General features: G+C 35.3%; 1 protein-coding gene across 4 annotated transcripts in view; it reads right to left on the bottom strand.

Annotated features, from left to right (window-relative positions):
• Usp6nl (USP6 N-terminal like) overlaps positions 1 to 22,567 on the bottom strand; it is a 159,127-nt gene that overhangs the window by 33,973 nt on the left and 102,587 nt on the right. For all 4 annotated transcript variants that reach the window (XM_013156505.3, XM_063260152.1, XM_063260150.1 and 1 more), the window contains 2 exons: positions 12,448 to 12,528; positions 3,370 to 3,477 (listed from right to left, as the gene is read on the bottom strand). In XM_013156505.3, the coding sequence (XP_013011959.2) occupies positions 3,370 to 3,477; positions 12,448 to 12,528 (189 nt within the window). The remainder of the gene's footprint in view (positions 1 to 3,369; positions 3,478 to 12,447; positions 12,529 to 22,567) is intronic.

The raw sequence follows: 22,567 nt of genomic DNA, 5'->3' as shown, positions 1-22,567 counted from the left end.
ACATGTATATTACACAAAAGGTCTCATGACAGAAGCAACGTTCTGTTAAGTAGCTAAAAAAAATAATAGGTCAAAAGAGTTACTTTTTCCTAAAATGTTTACAAGGTAATACACAGAATATAGTCCATCAAGAACATTTCTCACCTCCTCAAAGGAGGTAAACAGTTTCTACAGTTATCTTGAGACTACATGAATTGTGACCATGAATATCACTACAGTATAAGAATAAGCTCTTTTTAAAGAAATGGGATTCATGCATGATACTGTATGCCTGTAATCTCAGAATTTTGGGAGGCTGAGGGCAAGGATCACAAGTTTTAGTCCAGTCTGAGCAACTTAGAAAGATCTTGTCAATCAATAAATCAATCAATTGAATTTATGAACCCTTAAACCTAGGACAAAAGTATAATGGAGAGTCAAATGTGGTGGCACATTCCTGTAACCCCAGCACTTGAGAGGCTGAGGCAAGAGGACTGTTGTAAATTTGAGACTAGCCTGGGCTATAAAGTGAGCTCAAGGCCTGCCGGAACTGCATTGCAATACCCTGTCTCAAAAAGACAAAAAAAAAAAAAAAAAAAAGGTATAATTAATGATATTTAGATAAAAATTGACAGATCTCTGTGGCTTTGGCCTACTAGATTACTGAGCCAGGCTAAGGTTGTAGACAAACTTGTTGCTGTGGACTGACCCATTTCTCTCTGGAAGATACACTCTTAGTTACAAGAGAGATGAATACAAATGAGATACAAATAAAAGGAAAAAGCAGTAGATAAGAGCAGCGACTCAGAAGCCAGAACAGTCTGGATTTTAAATCTTACCTCTGCATTTGTTAACCTTGGAATAAAAAGTTACTTAACCTCAATGATAATAATAGTAAAGTCTGCCTCTTAGTGTTATTGCTATAATTAAATGAAGTAGTTCACACAGCCACACATCAAATTACTTGATTAAGGTCAAATCTTCTCAAAGTAAAGTATTTTAAAAATACAGCAACATGGACTAGGGATTTAACTCAGTGGCTTAGGCACCTGCTTGACAAGCACAAAGTTTGATCCCCGGTACAAAAATAAATAAATAAATAAATACACAGCAATATGACGCATGAAATTAAAACTAATCAGATGTAAATCAGAAAGAAAAGTGCTTACAATGTGCCTTGAAAATTCATCCTCCTTTTTTCCTTTCTGGAAATAACACCCCCTCAAACACCTATTCCATGAATATCTCCTGAACCACAAAGGTGATTTCTTTTTTTCCTCTCAATTTAGCCAAATTTTTCTGCTTTGTTACTTTTGGAGTGTCTGTCACATACTAAGGAGTACATTATACATTTCTATACTAGTGTCTCCTCTGACAGAGAAGAAGAGCTTCTTGACCACATCCATTCACTCTATGTGCTCTTTAACAACTCATTCAAGGCTGCAAAGAATGGGGTACACACCATTAGACAAACTTGAAGCACTAAATATTCCTAATATTCTAGGCTCCAAATAATTCTACCCATCTGGGAAAATTCTTGGTAGATTAAGAGAAGGTAACTTTACTGCTACTGAAGTTCTAGCTAGTTCATAGAGGATGTGTGGAGAATACTTAATACTATAACATGACTTTCAAAGAGTATTATGGTTTGTGTTTAGAGGTTCCCAAAGCCTCATGCAGTCAAGGAGGGCAAGCTTTTTGAAGATGGCTGAATCTAGTGTGTGATTAGTTCATACTCTATGGTTGGGATTAGTGATCACACTTGCCCTAGGGTGGGTAGCCTGCATACAATGTAAGGGAGGAAAAGAGGCTTGCTCCTCCCTCCCTTTGCTCCTGCTGCTTTTACTGTCTTTTCTTGTCTTGAACTGTTGCCTCTACCAGAGAGCCAGCTGATTATGGACTAAAACCTCCATAAACTGTGAGCTAAATAAACCTTTGCTTCCTTAAATTTGGGCATCATATATTTTGTCTCAATACAAGAGAAAAGTAACCAAGACATAGAGAAGAGAAAGAGTAGCCAGGAAAGGAAGACTCAGTGATGCTAAGGAAATTCTAATACACAATAAAAATGTTTATGATTGTGTTGAAAATGATGCACTTGAAAGTACCAGTAGCTGCCAGGTATGGTGGTGCAAGTCTATAATCCAAGTACTTGGGAGGCTGAGGTAGGAAGAGCATTATGAGTTCAAGGCCGGCCTCGGCCACAAAGTGACTTTAAAGCCAGTCTGAATCGTGTAGTGAGACCCTGACTCAAAAAATAAACCAAAAAAAAGAAAAAGAAAGAAAAAAAGAAAAAAAAGAAGGGAAGTACCAGTGGTTAGGTTACTTTTGTTGGTGCTATCAGTGTTTACTAAATGATTCTCTTCTATTAACCAATCACTGGAAAATTTTATTTTCATGTAGAAAACTACTTACAATACAACTGTTTACTATACTACAATAGTTTACCATCTTTCACCTTGGTGAAATTTCACCTGAATACACATGAAAAACAAAAGGGAAATACCAAAAGAACACCAAAGTGCCTTTGGCAGTTGGTTTAAACTATAAATATTTTTAATCTATTCTATTTATTTTCTTTATATATATTTTTTTCTCTAAGGAGAATATTTCAAAATCTATAGATCTAAGATTCTTAGATGTAAACCTCTTACCCCTTTCAAAGTTAACATAAAAAAGGTTTAGAATGGATAGAGCTGAGAGGACAAGAAGGTAAATTTAATGCATTGCTTAATTTAGGAAAAGTATACCAATCATGCAGTCAAATGTCTGACATTTTACTATAAATAATAAAATTTAGAGATAATATAATAATTTTAGAGGCAAATTCTTTTGTATAACCCTAGAAGAAAAAGAATCACCAGACACAGTCACACACATCTGTAACCCCAATACTTGGGAGGCTGAAGCAGGAGAATCGTTTAATTCTAGGCCAGCCTGAACCACATAGTGAGACCCTGACTCAAAAAAACCAAAAAAAAAAAAAAAAAAAAAAGGAAGAAAAAAAGTCATATACCAACAGATGTAGGATAAAGTGAATTCTGCTATTTTCCCATAAATCCTAAAAAGAACATTACAAATCTCTTTATTGATACTACAATCAGGTAGTCAATTTTATCTGCAAATATCCTCCAATATTAATGGATCATTTTAAAGACTATGATTAATCATTTATGCATTTTAAAAACAACAATCATTAATATAGACATTATAATAACATTTTTACTAAAGTACTTGTTTGAAAGACTATGAATCAATAAAACAAATAATATACCTCTAAAACCCAATCCAATATACTTTTGGTATAATTTTAAGTGATGATATAAATATCTTAGATACTAACATAATTTAGCTTTCAATTTCAAAGTAATTGTTCATTTTGCCACTCACACTATAAAGGTCTCGTGTTTCTTCTTTCATTTTAGGGATCTCAAGAAGAAGAGCCCAGACTTCACCTCGGAGTTGAAGGGGAATTCCTTTGTAAATTCTTCTGTGAAACTTATCAAAAGAAAAAAGAAACTGGAGGTTACCAACTGACAAAAGCTTAGACTAATCTCTTCAATTGAGCTGATTAATAGTTGTTGGTCTTAAAATTAGTGGATACAAATTGACTCTGTTACCTTTTCATATCCTACAAGGGAGATATAGACAAACATGGAAAGAACAAACGAAAGTCAAGAATGTACAGTTCATACTCTTACCAGACAAAAGTGTCCCTTGAGAGGCAGGAAAATACAGCCAATGCACTTTGCTAAATCGTCAATATTGTATTCATACAATCCCTTTCTTTCCCATCACACACCCAGAAGGTGCTCCCAAAATGTCCTGTTGGAGTGTAGACACAGTTATCTAACTCCTAAGCTCCTTCCTTCCATTTTTCACCGCCTTCTTCGACAAATCAAGCTTCTTCCTGTCTATCTCAAACCTCTCAGAACCACTGGCAATTTCTACTTCATGTTGTGTATTCATCTCCTCTCTCTCTCTCTCTCTCTCTCTCTCTCTCTCTCTCTCTCTCTCTGTCTCTCATTTACCTCCTCTCCATCCTTCCCTTTCAATTCTTACTATTTCTTCAGGGAACCCTTTGTCCTTTTCTTAAAGGATCAAACAAAAATAATGATAAATCATCATTAAGGAAAGACATGACTTTTGAATAAAATTGAAACATCAATGAAACTAAGCATAAATCATTAGTATCAACTTTTTGAATCCTTGAAAAGTGTACTACATTGCCCTAAGAAATTAAGGTTCAAAATATTTCCCCATCTTCTCTGTAATTACTTTTTCAAGTACAATTACAGTATTCAACACCTTTTAAAATTTAAAAATGAATGCCCAAATAAGGAAATGATTAACAAATTATGGAAAATACCCTTAAGGATTAAGTTAAAAACAGTACATAATTACCTTAAAGATCAAGATACAAGCTGAGTATTCCTTTTTTAAATGCTGGAAACCAAAATTGTTTTGGATTTTGTATCTTTCTCACCTTCCGGAAGATTTGCATACATATAATGAGATATCCTGGAGATGACACCCAGTCTAAACATGAAATGCTTTCATGTTTTATATATACCTTGTCTGAGGATAATTTTATTTCATATTTCTGTTTCAAATGTGACCTATCTATCAAGTGAAGTTAAGTGTGGAACTGTCCACTTGTGGCATGATGGTGACACCAAAAAGTGGTGAATTTTGGCATACTTCATGTTTCAGAACACTCAAGTAACATATTTCAATGCATGCTAAGATAAGAAGCAAGCTTTAACTGAAATGACAAGGCACAGAGCTTATACTATTATGCTAACATTTTATTTATTAAAACTTCTCCCTGTTTTTATTAGCATACATTTGTGATACATAATACATTCATTGTGAGGAGTTGGCACATATACACAGCATATTTTAATTCTTTTTCCTTTCCTTTCACCCAACCCCTAGATTCCCTTTCCAACTGCATAAGCTGGCCTTCCTTTCAGTATGCTATAATGTAGTTTTAAGAACCTTTGATAGTGATTGTGAGTGAGTGACAATGTAGTATAACTTTTCTGTGAAACCTCAGTACTGTGAAGTTGATTCAGTTCAATAATTATACACATGCTGGGCATTGTGACACATACCTGTAATCCCAGAGCTCAGGAGGCTGAAGCAGGAGGATTGCTGCAAGTTCAAGGGCAGCTGGACTATATAAGTGAGTTTAAGATCAGTCTGAACTAAATAGTGAGACCCCGTCTCTCAAAAAATAAACTTAAAAAAGTACACGTACGATTTGTTTTGTTCTTTTGGTATAAACATGATAAACCTCAAATTTAAGATTTCAGAGAAGAGAATCTAGAATTATAGAAACTTTAACCTGCACAATAGCTCTAACTGAAGAAATTTATACAGAATGACTATGTTGTCAATAAACCAAACTTTTTATGTACTACCATTAACTGTAAATTGAGTGTGGTAAAAATAGATGAATTTAACATTTATTTCTCCCAAAGAAGTATACAATCTACATTCACTTCAAGATTATAATAAACTATGCTTTTTAAAGTACTATTATATATTAAAAGTAATTTCAAATTATCTTATAAAATTTTTAGAGTAATGATACTGTATTGTAAATATCTGGTATAAATGCCAAAAAATGTGGAACTACTGTGAATATGAAATGTTTAAAAATATTTTTTTTTGGATACTGGAGATTGAACTCAGGGCTTTGGCACTGATCTATTTTCCCATCCCTTTTTATTTTGGCATAGGGTCTTGCTAAGTCAGTAAGGGCAAATTGTCCCTACCTCAGCACCCCCTCCCCAAGTGCTAAGATTACAAGTGTACATGGCAATATAAAGGTAAAATTCTAATTGGAAAACAGAACATAATGGCTAAGGAGTTTGCTATCAATGAACCTGAATTTCTGATAAACCAATATTTCCCATAAGTAAAATCTGAGCTCTGACGTGCATTTTATTGCTTTTGCTCAATTCTGCACAGTATCATAATACAAATTACTGTCCATCACTTATCCAAAAATCTAGTTTTAGAAAAACAAATCCATCAAGTTGTCATGATTAAGAAGTAAAATAAAAAACTAATGGTTCCCATGCTATCAAAGGGTTAGAATTTTAAAATGAAGTACACAGGGAAAGGACTGAAAAAGAAATACTGATACATTGTACTTATCACCCACAGTAACAATTATTCCAACTTTTACTGATCATTTACTATGTGCAGAAAACTATTTTAAGACATTTGATGATATTTAATTGTCACCCACTCTGTAATTCTTTATACCAAAATCTCAGTTTTACAGATGATGGTGAAACCTAGAGATTAAATAAGGCCCAAAGGCACATATGAGATATTACCAAGTAGCAAAAGATTTCTGATTTTTCAGTACATAAAAAATAAGGATCATTCCATGACTAAAACACCATGTTTGCTCAAGTGCACTTACTAAAACATAGAATAATAAAAGGAAAATATTAAGAAATTCAAAGCAGAAAATATTAAAGCAATGATAATATAATTATACCTAAATATAAAAGGAATATAAAAGAGATGTCTCTAGATTTGAGCTGTAGAAAACAAAACACATTCAAAGAATTAAATGATAAGATTCTAAAATAAGAATCTTAAATTATACTTATTGGTTTTCAAATACAGTCAGCTCTTCATATCCATAGGTTTCGTATCTGGATTCAACCAATTGCCAGTCAAAACTATTTGAAAAGGAGATATGTGTGTTTTGCAAATGTATGGACTTTTTTTCCTGTGTCATCTCTTTAAACAACTCGGCATAAAAATTATAATTAATCACACAGAATTTACATTATACTAAGTATTATAAGTAATACAGAAATGAAAGGTATATTGGAGGATATTTATATGTAATATGTAAACACAATGCCATTTTACATAGGGACTTGAGCATCAGCTGAGCTGACTGACTCTGACTCACAAATAAATATACTCATGCTACAATGAACTTTCTAGTAAATACCTGCTTTGGGGCCATATTTACTAGGTACCAGATCTACAAACATGAAAAAGTTCTATGGAGCTTATGCTGTATTTAGGAAACAAATATGTACACTGTTATGGATTAAAAACTGGTGGTCAACTTAATGCCAACTGGATTACATCAGCATGGAGCCAAGGGTAGATGTTCCACCTGAGGAAAGTTGCCAGCATAAATAGAGATGTGGAGAAGGAGAAGCTATGTGTTGAGGCGTTAAGGCATTGTGGGTTCTCCTTGTGGGTTCTCCTACATGTTGCTGTTTGAGCCATAACGTTCTCCTGGAGAAGCTCTGGTCCTCACACTGAGCACTGCTTCCTGGCTCCAGAAGGGAAGACGTGTGCGCTTGGTCACTAGGATGAACTCATCGTGCTGGCTTCCTGGCATGTACTTGACTGTGCTTATCATCAGAGGAGCTCCGGGCCTCTATGTTACTGAGGATGACTGTGGTGCTTTTCAGGAAAGCCCTGGTCTTTGCTGTGAGTGTGACTTCTCAGCTCCAGTGGAGAATCCTCAACCTACCAGCACCGTTCCTTCAACCTGCGGGCATAGACTGGCTTCCACCACTGAGCTTTGGGCCTTCCCAGCACGGATCCATAAAAGAGACTGGCATGAGTCCTTCTTGTGGGCTCTAGACCTCTGGTTGGACTCATGGGAGGCATTGTCATGAGCTCTGGGTCTTCATCTGGACTCATGAGGGACATTGCTGTGGGATTCAGGCCCTTGGCTAAATATTCTATGTTTTAGTGTTGTGGATAGATTTTCTGCATTTTCTTGTGTTAACTCTGGGTGACCATCATAAAAATAATATTATAAACTCCATGTTCTGATTCTAATTGTTCTCTGCACAACCCCTGACTACAACATAAGCAATCTTAATTTTAACAGATAATTGTTTCTAATAAAATATAAGCAAATGAACTGCTAGCCAGAGTTGGACATTGTACCTGATGAGAAAAGTCAGGGTAGAGAACTACTCTCCAGCGCTCCACAGTGATAAAAGGAGGATGGTAGGCATCACACTGTTCGCATCTGCATCATGTGTTAATGGAGGTGTTTATCTTTTGTATGAATATACAGTTTTAAGGGAAACCATAAACAATTCAGGGATAAATGTTGGAGGTGAGACAGTAAATCTGCTCTGGTATCACTTATTTATCTAACACAGTGGTTCTTATCCTAGGACTGTATTAGAAATAATAGAAGAAGGGAGGAAATAGGTCTTTGTGAGAGTTGGGAAAGATTTCGTATGGAGAAAATGACAATAAACTGAATACTGAAGAATATACATGCGTGTTCCAGGGAGAGAAAATGAATGGTGGGAATAGTAGTAAGGATACTGATAAATCAAACAGTAATGATATTAACAACAGTTATTAACATTTTTACTATTTGCTATACACTAACATTTTCTAATCATCTATGACCAACCAATATTATGCTATGTGTTTCTAAGTCAATATAGTCTTTACAATACTTCTGTATTGCTAAAGAGGTAAATAATACTACTACTGTCATGCCCATTTTACAAATGAGAAAACTAAGATGTAGACTAACATGTAGCTCAAAGTAAACTGTCCAAGAATTCAAATTCATTAGTCTTATTTTGGAACTCAGTCTTAACAATTACAATATAAAATTCTATATATTGGATTTTAACAATTAATATTCAAATTTGAAAAAGTCACTTTAAAAAATCTTTTACAAATTAATTTTATGGATTTAATATATAAAATCTTAAAGAAAAAGGAAGGTTGCCTGACCTTAGCCTTTCACTGTCATTATTTTTGTGCATCTGCCAATAAAATTAGCCTACTAATTGTAAATGTAAATGCTTTTGATATTGTTTAAAAAGTGGCTGCTTTTAATACCTTTTTCCAGCCTACGTGACCTCAAAATAGCAGTATATTTGCAACATTCTGCCTGTCAATGAGTAAACTTTTCAGCCCAGCCAGTCTGGCTCAGTTTTGCGGCACTGTTCAAACTGCAAGCATGCATCATCAAATGACTGCTTCTCCATTTTCTTTAACTATATCTGCTCCATCGGATCCTTTGTTTCCACCTTCAAACAGCATGAGTCTCCCAGATCTGGGCCTTAAAACATTTTAAATCATCTACGAAACCCTACTGCATTTCATAACTATATTGTATTGCTTTCTGGCCTTTATGACAAACACTGAACAGAAAAGCTTAATAAAATATGAACAATTAAATGAGTTCCAGAATCCAGATATGAAATCTCTTGCTTGTTGGTAACAAGCTATGTGACCTTAAGAAATTTAATTTTAAATGAAGAGTCTTAGTTTTCCAATGAGTAAAATAAAATATTGGCTAATACAGACTTACAGATCCACTTAGTCATTTAACCAACAAAGAAATATACCCATTTATAGTAGGTAACAGGCTATCACGGACCTTAGACACAATGATATTATCACCAATTAAATTATAATGGTATTGACTTAACAGAAAATAACAATTTAATAAATCACATTTTAAAAATACAACACTATTGTCTATGGGGGCAGACAATGTGAGAATGCACAGGCAACACAATCCTAATGAAACTTTTTCTCAATGTTTTGGTTCTAAAAATTCAAATATTCTCTATCAGAGCTAGATTTTTATTTCAAGATATCCTTAGAATTTGTTTTATTATTATATAAATAAAGAATCTGTGATGAGACAACATTCCTACTGTTGGAAAAAAGAAAATTCCACGCTACTTTTTACTTCAATGCAATTTAAAACAAGGCGTGCACTGAAAGCAGTAATTCTTTTTAGAAGGCTCATTCTGTTTCACACAAAATTGGACTATATATATCACCAAATGATTCTAGTATTACAGTTATGGGAGAGTGCTTTAAAATTACACATCAAAGAAATAGTTCTGTTAAAATCTTCCTTAATGAGAACTGCATTAGCCAGAGTTGCTGTCAGAATAATAGCCCAGCTGAATTGCTCATTTTACAGAGACTTATATAATTTCATAGATAGATGTACACTATAGAAGAATATAAACCTTAATTCTACAAATATTTTATTAGACTGAATGTGAGATTAAACTGTAGGCACAATACATGGAAACCTATCCTGTAATTACCACTTGAGCAATCTTCCCACAAAGATTTAAGGTAAAGTAGCTGTCAGCTGCAGGCTAACCTGAGAGGCAGCATACTATTAAACAAGAGCATGGGTGCTGTACTTAATCTTTCACTTTGAACTGATCTCTCTTAAAAACATCTTGAGTTCTAAACCCAACGCTCAAACAAGATGGTTAAAATCAACAATATGCAATGAGTAATGCAAAAGAGTCTGACTTTAAAATAAGGATATTTTAGGTTCTCAAAAAGGAAAATGACCTTAGCCATATGAGATACCCTATAACCAAATATGACTTTGTAACCCTGCAATTTATGCAGATTTCCATCATCAAGTAAGTTTCACATAAAAATTCCACTTAAAAATTCATACTGGGAGTACTATAGTAAGTACACATTGCTTAACTTTGTTTAGTTCTAGTTTTCCCAACTCTATTTAAATCAGAGCCTTTTCCTCATCTACTGATAAGCAACACTGACTACACACTGTCAAGCACTAATCTGTGTGTTTTACCGAATTATTTAATACTGACAACCCTACAAGGTAGTCATTTTCATGTTACACTTGAGCAAATATGGCAGGAAAAAGTAAAATATCAAAGTCATACAGTCAGTAGGTGACAGGGCTGGTATTTGAACCCAGAATAGTCTGGTTCTGACTTTTCTTAACCCTTAGACAATGCTTCTGTGTTACACTTATTAGAATCCAAGGAACTGACGCGCTCTGGAATCCTTGTTAGCAAATCCTGACATGTATATTTTATACAAAAAAGGAAGAAAAAAATATTACATGGAAAAAAAGTGTTTTAATGGTTTTGAAAAATCCTTAACAGTTATCTCAGTTGTACTTTGCTACCTATTTTTTCACTTTCAGTGATTTTTTTCACTTTAATATTTTTTTTTAACTATCCAGCCTTCCTTTAAAAAATTAACATTGGTAGTTAACATTTACTATATGCAAGATACAATGCTAACTGCATCCCATGTTAACACATTAAATCTTCATCCCTTTGAAATTAGCACTATTATCTCCATTTCACACAGAAAATTTGTCAGTGAGTCACAAACCATGGCCTATGATGCCAAAACATTTTCATAATATGACAAAATGTTACTTTCTATTTTCACTGTCCTGACTCCTACTCTGGTGGCAGAAAAGCAATGGTGATAAAACCCTGACAAAAATCAAAGCAGTACTGAATAAGAAATAATTCTGTTCTTCACTCACAATTGCATAAAAGGTCAGTTTCACCTAAGGATGCCCTGGATGAAGCAGTAAAAAACATTAATTTTATTATATCTCAACTCCTAAGCACACAGTTGTTACTGTGCTGAGTGGTGAAATGAAGAGCACATATGGGGCTCTTGCTGCATACTGAAGTAGGATGGTCACCACAGGCAACAGGCACTCAGAAACTGAGTAATAATCGGAACCAAATGCTCTTCAGAGAACACCATTATTTCTTAAAAGAACAAGTGGCTAACCATATTCACATGATTGTTTACATTTGGGGTCGTACTTGGCAGATATCTTCTCCAAATACATGAAGTGGACTGTCACTTGAAGAAAAATAACTGACATTGTATCTGTTGCCACTGATAACATTTGACCTTTCAAGAAAACTTACACCACCAGGAACTTGACACCTTTCCACTATTTAAAGACGTTTCTAATAAGACTGAGAGCAAAATTAAAGAATGTGTTTAACTGCTTTAACATGCTCCTGCCCACTTGAATCACCAGTGGTGCACGCATGACACTCTCATCGGGGGGCATGGGACAGCCATGCATGTACCAATGGTGGAACCACGTTAAAACGTAGCATAGACTCAATGCAGGCTAAGAAGATCTAAAGCGGGGTTTCTGGAAGCAATTTTGAATAGGAGATTGCCCTGCTTTACAAAAAGCAAGCAGGGACCAGCTTCGTCTGTCTTTCTAACCGTATGATATGTGGCTATGAAGTCTGAAATTACTGCAATGATTTCTAACCCCAAAACGTAGCCAACTTCACCATGAAAGTGATAGTGAAGAAGACACAGAACAGATAGATATAAGAAACTAAGTCACAGGCAATATAACTGAGCAGCTGAATTAAATTACTCCTAAACTCATCCTGGACCATTTACTATGGTAATCCTGGACTGAACTGGACCATTTATTATAACTTCTTAATTGCCGAGACCAACTTAGGTTAAGTATCTGTTATTTACAATATATGGACTTTCAAGGTAAGGAATTTTGCTAAATTAATTTTTCAAAATGAATATGAGTGCAATATTCTTATAATTGAAAAAAAACTGTACTGTGAAAATCCACATTGAATTTATGTAGTTTCATATAGAAAGAGATTTATTTTAAATTACCTTCTCAGTGTTCTTGTATTTTTCCCATCCTTTTAGCATCTTCAGCCATTTGGTAGTTCTTTCAATTTCCAGGTGCTTTTGCTAAAATAAAATTGAAATTCACTGTTATTGTTTGAGGATTCCTTACTCATAAATTACAAAAAAATTTCAAAGGAAATGTTGCTTTAAAAGGACTACTAAAAAAAGTTCTTCTATATTAGATATCAAATATCCATACTTTTGTATGTTGAATAATATTGGTATGGTGTCAACAGTATTCCACAACTAAAGTTAAGAGTCTTAAAGAATGCTCTACTTAGGTAAAAATATACAGAAAGATGTGGCTCCTAATTTCTAAAACTTTTAAAGCTAATTACTGAAAATTTTGAGTATTCTACACAGAAAAAAATGAATTTGGAAATACTCTGAAATATCTTTTATGAAGGAAGAGAAACATTTTCAAAATTCAATTCTTTTTATCTTTGTTTTCTATCATGTTTTAAATGAAAGCTGGCTTTTTAAAGGAGAATTGCGTATTTCTTTACAGTATAGCTAATACATAATTAGTCCTACATCTAAGAAAAAATTATACAAAAGTGAGTAAGGCATAGTTGTTGCCTTAAGGGGATTCACTAGGCACTCAGGGTAGCCAACATGGAAAGACAGTGCTAAGGCAGGTGCTCTGACACAGACAGGTTGGGTAACAGCAAGGTCACGTGAAAGGAACAGTCAAATTCCCACCTAGGGTGTCCAAGAACATAAGCTACAAATGAAAAATAAAAGACTTTAGGGTTTTTATACAGTGCAACATGGAAAAGGGCATTGCAGGCAGATGTGTAAGTTTGTGCTTCAGAGATCATTCAGCATGCTGGGGACTGATGGTAGTTCCACAGGGCTTTGAAAAAGGAAGTGTCAGGAATGAGGCTGAAAAAGTGGGCAAGGGTCTTGAATATGACATGCAATTAAGATCTGGGGCCAACCTGGGTGGCAGTGAGGGTGAGACAGAAAATGCCAGCTCTTCAATTCTTTGGTTTTCAGGAGGAGAGAGTATTTTTTGCTAAGTATTTGGGCCTGTGGTTATAGTAAATGTATGAATAGAAAGCAGTGGAGACAGAAGAATACACCAAAAGGAAAATAGTCCTGAGGATATAAGAATACACATACATTTCTCTACAGCTTCATGAGGATGTATGGCCATCTCCACTTTAAGGAAATAGAGGTATAATAGGCTTATAGGACAAGGGTAAGGGTAAAAGAGGAGCTCAGAGCAAGGCAGTTTGACTCTGGAATTTGCACTCCTAGCCACTGCATTTTCTGTCTCTGGCTTCCATCCAATCCTCTACCCTAGTATAGGCAATCATAGTTCCTGAATGAAAACAATGGTTTCCTGCTTACTGTCTTCAATCCAGCCTTAAATAGACATTGTGGTGGCAGCTGGCATATACCCATCACGAATATTTTTAGGTCTAAAAGAAACGTAACATCCCCCCATAAAAAATCCCAAATTTAGGAAAAGATTCTCATTGATGAGAATGTTTTTTAAAAATTTTCATTTTAGCTATAGTATTAAAACTCTGATTTTTAACTCCATTTAAAATTTTTATGTTTTTCATAATAAAAGATGATTACTCATGAGCCAAAGACATTCTGTTATAATTTCCATTTTTCAAAAGGCTAAGCATAGTCTTCATTATATTATTAGTGATAAAATGTTACAGATAGTTCCAGAAATATGTTTAATTTTAAAACTCAGTGGGGCACTGAAATCTAATTAATGTTTCTACTAAATGTGACTTTAGAGAAGGCCATGCTGTGAAAAATTAAGATTGATCAAAACTGGCATTTTTTTTTTTTGTTCTTCCTTCCCCCACCTAACTCCTTCAACGCATATTCCCTTTTCCCACCAACAGGAAAACACCAAATAATTCAAACCAACCCAAGAGTATAATAACTTATACTTTGCCATGAACAACCCTGCTGAGATCTAGCAAGTCTCTTGCTATCTTTCATTTTTATGACTATGAATTATCAAAGAATCACTTTAGGGAGTAGTCGTTTTTTTTTAAAGATATACTCTTGCATTTGTGCTTATCATATACATGATTATTTTAAATGCTATACATTTTCACACTGCAAAGCAAAATACACACATAAATAGAATTTTTTAAAAAGCACTGTGCTTTTCTTTCCCTTACATTAAAAGAAACAAAAAGTTATGCTTGGAAAAACTCCCAGGCTACAGAATTTTTAAATTATCAGTAGATCAATCAAATTTAAATGTTAACTCCATAATGCTATCAGTTCAACAATACCCAACTTGAATGCACATGAAAGCTTTTTCTTCCCTATTCCTGAATCTCTAATTTATGGATTAAAATATATTTTCTTACCAAATATGCTGAAGCTAACTATTCTAAAAATTATTTGAAGTAACTGAAAACATATTTGACAAATGCAAAGTTAAATGCCCTAGAAAAACAGGTTAAGGAACATCAACTTGTCATAGACCCGACACCACCAAGATAAAACTAGAATACAAGAGCATATTAACAATCTTTACTGAAAAAGTTAACAGACTAAAACTCAACACATCCGACTCATTTCCCCAAACATGCTGCTGTTATCTTTCTGTCTGTTCCCTGTCATGAATTAACACCATCTCTATGCACTCAATCAGTCAAACTGAAACCATGGCGATTGGGTCCCCCCCCCAAAATGGCAGTTTTGATCAATCTCCCTTATCACACTCAGGCTACAGTCTGCTGATCTCACCTCATTTGTCTCGTTTCCATCCTGTCCTCTGCCCTCACCCAAGAATCACAGTTTCTGGATGAAAGCAACAACCTCTTACTGACATCCTCATCTTTAACCTAGCTCTAACATTATTACCATACTTTTGAAACATGTCCCACTTTAATTTCCTTCAGTGAATATTCATTCTTTACAAATAAAGTTCAAACTGCTTAATCTATCATACCAGTTTGACTTGTTGCTACATTTACAATCTGGCTAACCTGAACTATTTGGCATTACTAACACACAATGTATTTTCATGTCTCTTTTACCAATGTTTGCTATTTGTCTACCAGTAATGCTTTTCTTCACCATCATCTGATAAAATCCTATGCATGTTTTCAAAACACAGATCAAGTGTTCAAGGTCTAAAACCTTTCTTAAATAGCACCAAGTTCCCAGCAAAACTATTTACTCAGTTTTCAGTGGCACGGACTAAGAAACCAGCTTATCATATACAGCTGGATCCAAATCTGAGTTCTTCCCTTTCTTGTTTGTTTCACTTGGGATAAATTACTTAATTCTTCTGAGCCATTACTGTCTCATCTAAAAATTGAGAATTATCATGATTATTGTTGTAGCACCCAACTCTTGTGTTCTAGCTACCTAACTGCACAAATCACATTATTATTAGCTTATGAACTCTTTGGCCATAGGAGCCATATCATATGTTCATTTTCTAATTTCATTGCCTAAAACTGGGGTTGTTACATAAGAAAGTTTAAGTAAACATTTTAAAATTAAGGATTTTACATTTTAAAAAGTCAATTAAACATCATTATGAACTATCAATAGTATCCTGTAGTTCCAAGGTGACAGGTTGTGAAGGAGAATGAATATGAACAGATCACAATCAGAATGTTATTTTGGCAGTGGTTTGATCACTAAAATATTGAAATGATGGGAACTAAATTATAATAGTATCTCTTACATAATAGAAATGGTATTATTCCACTAACATTTTCAAGGTACTAGCAAAGTCACAACTACCTATTTTAGAAACCTATACAAAGTCAATTCTGTTGATTTTATATACAAACATGTTACTTTTCTCTGTTTTCACTTTTGAGGAGGGGTATAACTAGGAATTGAATAATCCAGGGTCTACACACTGAGTTACACCTACAGCCATTTTTTTTTTAAGGCAGGGTCTCATTAAGTTGCTAAGTTCCCCAGGACACCAGGCTGCGCTCAATTTGGAATGTTCTTGCCTCGGCCTTCCAGATTGTTGGGGTTATAGGTGTGTGCCACCATGATTGGTTATTTTCACTTTAAATATTCCAAGCCTACAGCAAAGTTGAAAGAGAGAATAGCATATCATGTATTCACATATGCTTCACCAAGATCCATCAATTACTAACCCTTTGCAAGATTTCATTTTTTTATATTGTTTGGGAGTTTGCATGAGACTAAGCCACTAGAAAATCATAGGCTAACACTTCATCTCTACACATTCTCTAGCACATAGCACCTAAGAATGAAAACGTACTACCCTAATCTCGGTATTATCATACCCAAGAAATTTTAAATTGACTTATTAACTCCTTAATGATCCATATACCAAATTCCTTACCTATCCCCAATTTTTTTAAATTTTGACAGTACTGGGGATTGAATTTAGTGTCACATGTGCAAGCAAGCATTCAAACACTGAGTTATATATCCAGTCCCCAAAATGTTTTTTATAGCTAGTTTTTTCTGCAGGGAAGAGAGACTCAGGATCCTATTGAGCTGTCTTAACTTCCTTTCATCTAAAACAATGCCTTTGGCTTTTTCTCCGCGCGCGCGCGTGTGTGTGTGTGTGTGTGTGTGTGTGTGTGTGTGTAAGAGATTAAGGACTCAACTCAGACTGAATTACAATCCTAACCCCTTTTAAATTTTTAAAATTTTGACACAGGGTCCCACCAAGTTGCTCAGTTTCCCAGACTGGGCTTCAATTTACAATCCTCCTACCTCAGCCTCCCAGGGTGCTGGATTATAGGGATTTAAAACGTCACTATGACACTGACATGTTTTAAAAGTTGAGGTCATGCTGCCTTTGTCTGATTGGTTCCTCTAGATTTAGGCAGGATTATTACTCATTGTTACTGTTCCTGCCACATCACATCAGGGGTATATGATGCCAGTCTGCATCATAATCAACAATGTCATAGTTTGATTTCTTAATGAAAGTGGTTATGTGTCCAATTCTCCATTAAAAAGGCATTGCCTTTTATAACTAATAAGTAATCTGTGTAATGTATTTTAAGATACTGTACATATCCTGTTCCTAATCTACACTACTCAATGATTTCATCATCCATTGATAATACCTGTTTGGGACAATTATGACACTGATAAATGCAGAATGGTGTTTTTTTCTCTAATTTTAACATTCCTTCTCTATCACTAAGTAAGATTAAAAGACTACCCCTTTTAGCTCTTTTTCCTTTTTGATGTCATAATGGAAAGATTATTCTTAAAAATTTGATGTATTATGATCCATTTCCATCATCATACTTTTTGAAGCTTTAATATTCCCAAGTTTGGCCAGACCGCCTATGCTCTGATAAGCTTTCTCTCCTTCAAATGAGACTTTTTGAATGTCTTGATAGTCTTCCACCACTTCTTCGTTTTCTGGCACAGGCTGATTCTGGTCGACCTTGTGCTTTTCTGTGTAGAAATGGAGTCAACCACTACTTTAAGAAACTATGTTACTTAGTTTACTTCTCAACACCCAAAGTTAAGAAGAAAAGGTTTAGGTAGCATGGAGAGGCTTTAGTCCGTAACTGGATGGCTCCAAGGCAGAGTGGCACAGCAGAGAGAGTGGCACTGCAGAGTAAAAACATTTTGTGCCAGACAAAGATAACAAAGCAATAAGGGTTAACCACAGCACTATCCTTATATCGTACCCAGGCCACTTCGGGTGGGTAGCACTCACACACTTAATTCTAGCATTGCACTCAATTCCAGTGTAACACAATCTAGATCCAGTCACCTCTGAAAAATCCTCATATATGACTATATGATGCTTTGGAGGGACATCTAGACACAAGCCATAACATTATTTGTTTGTTTGTTTTTAGTGAAAGTGCTGTTTAAAAACTAAGGCCTAGGTACTGAGTGTGCTCATTATTGTTCTTTTATAAACTATACATAGAAGACCTTAGCATAAGAAAAGCGTCTTCCTCTCAAAATTTCCAAATAATACAATGGTCTTGATCTCTGCATTATTCCCTTTGCTTCACTGGTTGAAAAAACAGCATGGTATGCCCCAGGAGCTGTTTTCGGGAAAGAACTAAATTTCTGCGTTAAGTTTATGAAACAATAACCTATTGTTTTAAACTGATGTTGCCTCCAAGTCAACAGATTTTTCCTATTAGGGCAAGGAGAACACAAGGATCAAAAGTAAACTCATTATCTTCTTTTGTTACTCCAGATTACTTTAGGAATCTGAGACCATTATTTTGAACTCTGTGCAGAACCAAATGAACAGTAAGTATTAAACAGTAAGTATTACCTATTTGTTGGGTTGCCCACATGGCTTTTATCTTGCCCCAAACCCCTGTCACTAGTCAGATGGCTAAGAATTCAAACAAAGTTAAACACCCTACAAATGAATGGATGAATGATTAAACAGCCTTCTCTTCTAGAGTAAGAAATTTTAAACTTGTTCAAACTTTAACTATTCATATGCTATTATGGATCCCCCATTTGAATATTAGCATGATACTGTGATATAATCAATATGTATTTGGTCTGTGTCCTGGTTTCTGGTTTCTAAAACCCCTGGGATTTCCGTGGAATTATAGGAGAATCTGTGGCTCTTTCAGGTAAACCTTGGTGGGCTCCTGGATCTGCTCTACACTCTACCTTTCGAGAAAAAAAGACTGAGGTAACAACCAACCTTGCCTACATCACAGAACTTCCATAAAAGTCCCTGCACTATGGGTTTGGAGAGCTCTGAAGGTGGTGAACTTGTGGGGCATGGCATACCCAAAGAGGGCATGGTACCTCACTGTACCTTGCCCTGTGTGTCTTCCATTTGGCTGTTCCTCAACTGTTTCCTCTGAGTAATAAATGTTAGTAAATAAAACACTTGAATTCTGTGAGCTACTCTAGCTAACAATCAAATCTAAGGGAGGGTCGAGGGGTACCCCTGATTTACATCCTGTCAGTCCAAAACCATGGTGACAACTTGTGGCTTTCAATCTGTCTTTGATGTCTTGTAAGACTGCCCTTAATTCTGGATCTGTATTAATTCTGGTTAGTGTTAGAATTGAGCTAAATTATATAATAATCAGTCTCCATTGGGGAATTGCTTGGTATATGGGGAAAATCCAAATACTTCTTGGTGATCAGAAGTGTTCTGTGCTATGTAAAGTATGAGAATATAAAAAGTCACTCAGTTTTCCCTATCTCTTACAGTTTATTTTTCATCTCAAGACCCAAGAGTGAAGGTACCACCCATGCCCAGCTCCCACCAGCAGAGGTCAGGAGAGGACAAGAAGTACAAGGAGGGCCAGGTCTATTTCCACACATTCTGATTTTGCAACTTCTATTGTTAATGAGCAAGACTTCAAATCATCTAAGATTAAGGTATAGTGTTTAAAGAAATGATAGGCTCCAACATTTCACACATCACCTAAAATATTGTACTACATGAAGAAATAGATGAATCTAAGAAAATTTATGGTTTTATATAATCTTTCCTCCTTATTAAAAACATTAATAAGCTCAGAGAAACAATATAATCTATTATTAATATTATTCTCTCAGAGTAAATATAATAAGTATGTTTATTTGCTTAAGTGCCTGTTTGGGGGAACCCAAAGTACGTTGTAAACACCAATATTAATCTTCTTATGAGGGAGGATCCCTACTCCTATTTTAAATGAAGAAGTGTTACATAAAATAGTACATAGCTAAAGTCAGAACTAAAGCCATGATTACTTGATTACACATTAGTACATTAGTTCCCCAAATACCAAGAAGTACATGTTTCAAGTGTATGCTCCGTAAAGACTACAGACTTCAGCAAGGCTATGATTTGCACTGATTTCATTCAATTATAAAATGTAAATTTATTAGTGACCTAGAAATGTCAGAGCATGACCACTAGGACTAGGCAGTCATCAGAGAATCCATGATCTAAAGCAGAAACACCAGAGGGAAATTTGCTAACCTGAAGTTTCTAGTCTTCAACTGTTTTGCATGGGGCTAAACTCTCATTCTACTTTAAAGAAGCCAAAACTGTAAATGGCAATTCAATGAATGCAGGTGATATCTGAAAAGCCTTATGGAATCACAATTGTTGAATTCAGAATTCTGACCTTGATCCAATAAAAGATGGACAAAATGTTTTAAGTGAATCATTAAATAAGTTAAATTACATAGATCACATTTTAGTTATTCTCCATTATATTAACCTCTCCCAGGTAAAGAATCAGTTATCAGCTTAATTTCATTATGTAAGAGGTATTATTATGTAGGTAAGTCTCTTAAAAAGCAAATAAAAATGTAAGAAAATAGCCTTTTTTAAGCATGAATTCTCTGCTAGCTCTGCCTCATATATCACTTCATCTTTGTCCTTGTCCAATTTCTTGAGTCTAAATCACTGGTTTGAGGACTGGGCACTTTCTGGATCAGGAAATGACAAAAAGAGGGAGAGGCAGTTGGAGAAAAAAAGTCAATACTGGGTTGCTAAATTTTTATTCTACTAAATATGAGTATCTTTTGTTTAAAAAAAAATCTTCCAATTCTTCTCTTCCTAATTTCTCAAATAAAGGACATTGTAACACTTTAAAGGACAACCTCTGCCAGTCTTGCTAGAGTCAGTGTTATTGTGCAGGTGACATTTAAGCAATACCTAAAGGAAATGAAGGACGGAGCCTGGAGCTCAGCAGAAAGGGCACTCCAAAGAGGAAGCAGCCAACACAAAACACCGGAAAGAGGGAATCTGGCCAATACGTTCAGGAGACACTAGGCAGTCAGCAAGTGAGAAAGAGCAGGCAATAGGAGCAGGGAACCAACAGAAACAAGTTTCTACAGACCTCTGGAGTCATTCTCAGGACTTCCCTTAAATGTGCATCAGATGGGGAGCCACCATAAGGTTCTCTGACCGGAATGCAACATTATCTTACTTAATTTCACAGGATCATTCTGATTTTTTTAGCTGAACAAGTAGGAGCGTGAGGAAAAAAGCAACAGTGGGAAGAGGAGGAAGACAGGAAGCTCCAAGACAGAGGTTAGAGTGGACAGGATACTAGAAGAGTCATCAAATTCAGAACACATTGTGAAGGCAGAGCTCACAATACTTGTTGACAGATGGGATGACAGGTAATAAAGGAAATCGAAGATAAGTCAAAAGATTATAGATTGAACAACTGGGAGAGTGGAGTTACTCAGATGAGAAAACTGGTAGATCTGAGTATTGAACTCAGAAAAAAAAAATTTGAAATATATTTTCAAATTGGTTATCACTATCATGCCATCATAAGTGGAATCAAGTAAGATGGAGAACACCTGTAAAGGGACAACAGAATCCAAGCAGGGAAAGGAGTACGTGTATCATCAGTGTGTCAGAGGATAAGCTAACTTGAAGACTAGACAAAAGGTGATGGCAACAGTTACAGGGCCAGAGAAAATCTTCCTGTTACCACTCAAAGTAGGCTAATAAAAGTTCACCACAGGCAGAATTAACACAACGATCAGTATCACTGTCACTTCTTTCTCATGCATTCTGTCTTCCTTGCCTCTAGAATACCATTTCATTCCACTAACTACACGTCCCGAAAGCCACCAGAAATCTCCTATTGTCTCACTTGACCTTCCTCTAGTGACACTAGGTTCTCAAAGGCAGAAAACGTAGTTTATTCCATACCAGAACTGCATGCAGGAGCTAGTCTAGCACTGAACACACAGCTGTTACTCAATAATGTAGCTACTAAAGGAAACTCCTTAGCCAAAGCATCTGTCCAGGGTAGTCTCAACTACGGGAAGTACCCATAGGGATATCTATAAACATAAAATGGCAATTTTATCTACATTAAGGTTTTGTTACAATCTTGACTTTCAGACCATTTTGATCTTAAATTTTCTAAAATATTTTTAAAATTTCAAGTTCATCTTCATTGTCTGAAACCCAGATCCTTCTCCCAGCCCCATATCAGATATACACACACCAACAGAAGACAATACACATTCACATGCTCGCTTTTATTCTACAACTTATTTACAGGGAGGCAGAGAAAACATGGGAAGGAGAGGGAGATTCCGAGCCTTTTCATGCACATCTAGATGTGAAAAGAGTTCCTTACCAAGCAGAGGAAAAGCTAAAAACAAGCAGACAGGTTTGCTATGTAACACT

This window comes from Cavia porcellus, unplaced genomic scaffold, assembly GCF_034190915.1.
Source record: "Cavia porcellus strain 051 isolate PalLab524CR breed Dunkin Hartley unplaced genomic scaffold, mCavPor4.1 scaffold_13, whole genome shotgun sequence".
In the NCBI taxonomy this organism is placed as follows: Eukaryota; Metazoa; Chordata; class Mammalia; order Rodentia; family Caviidae; genus Cavia; species Cavia porcellus.
This window is presented reverse-complemented; position numbering and strand designations above follow the sequence as displayed.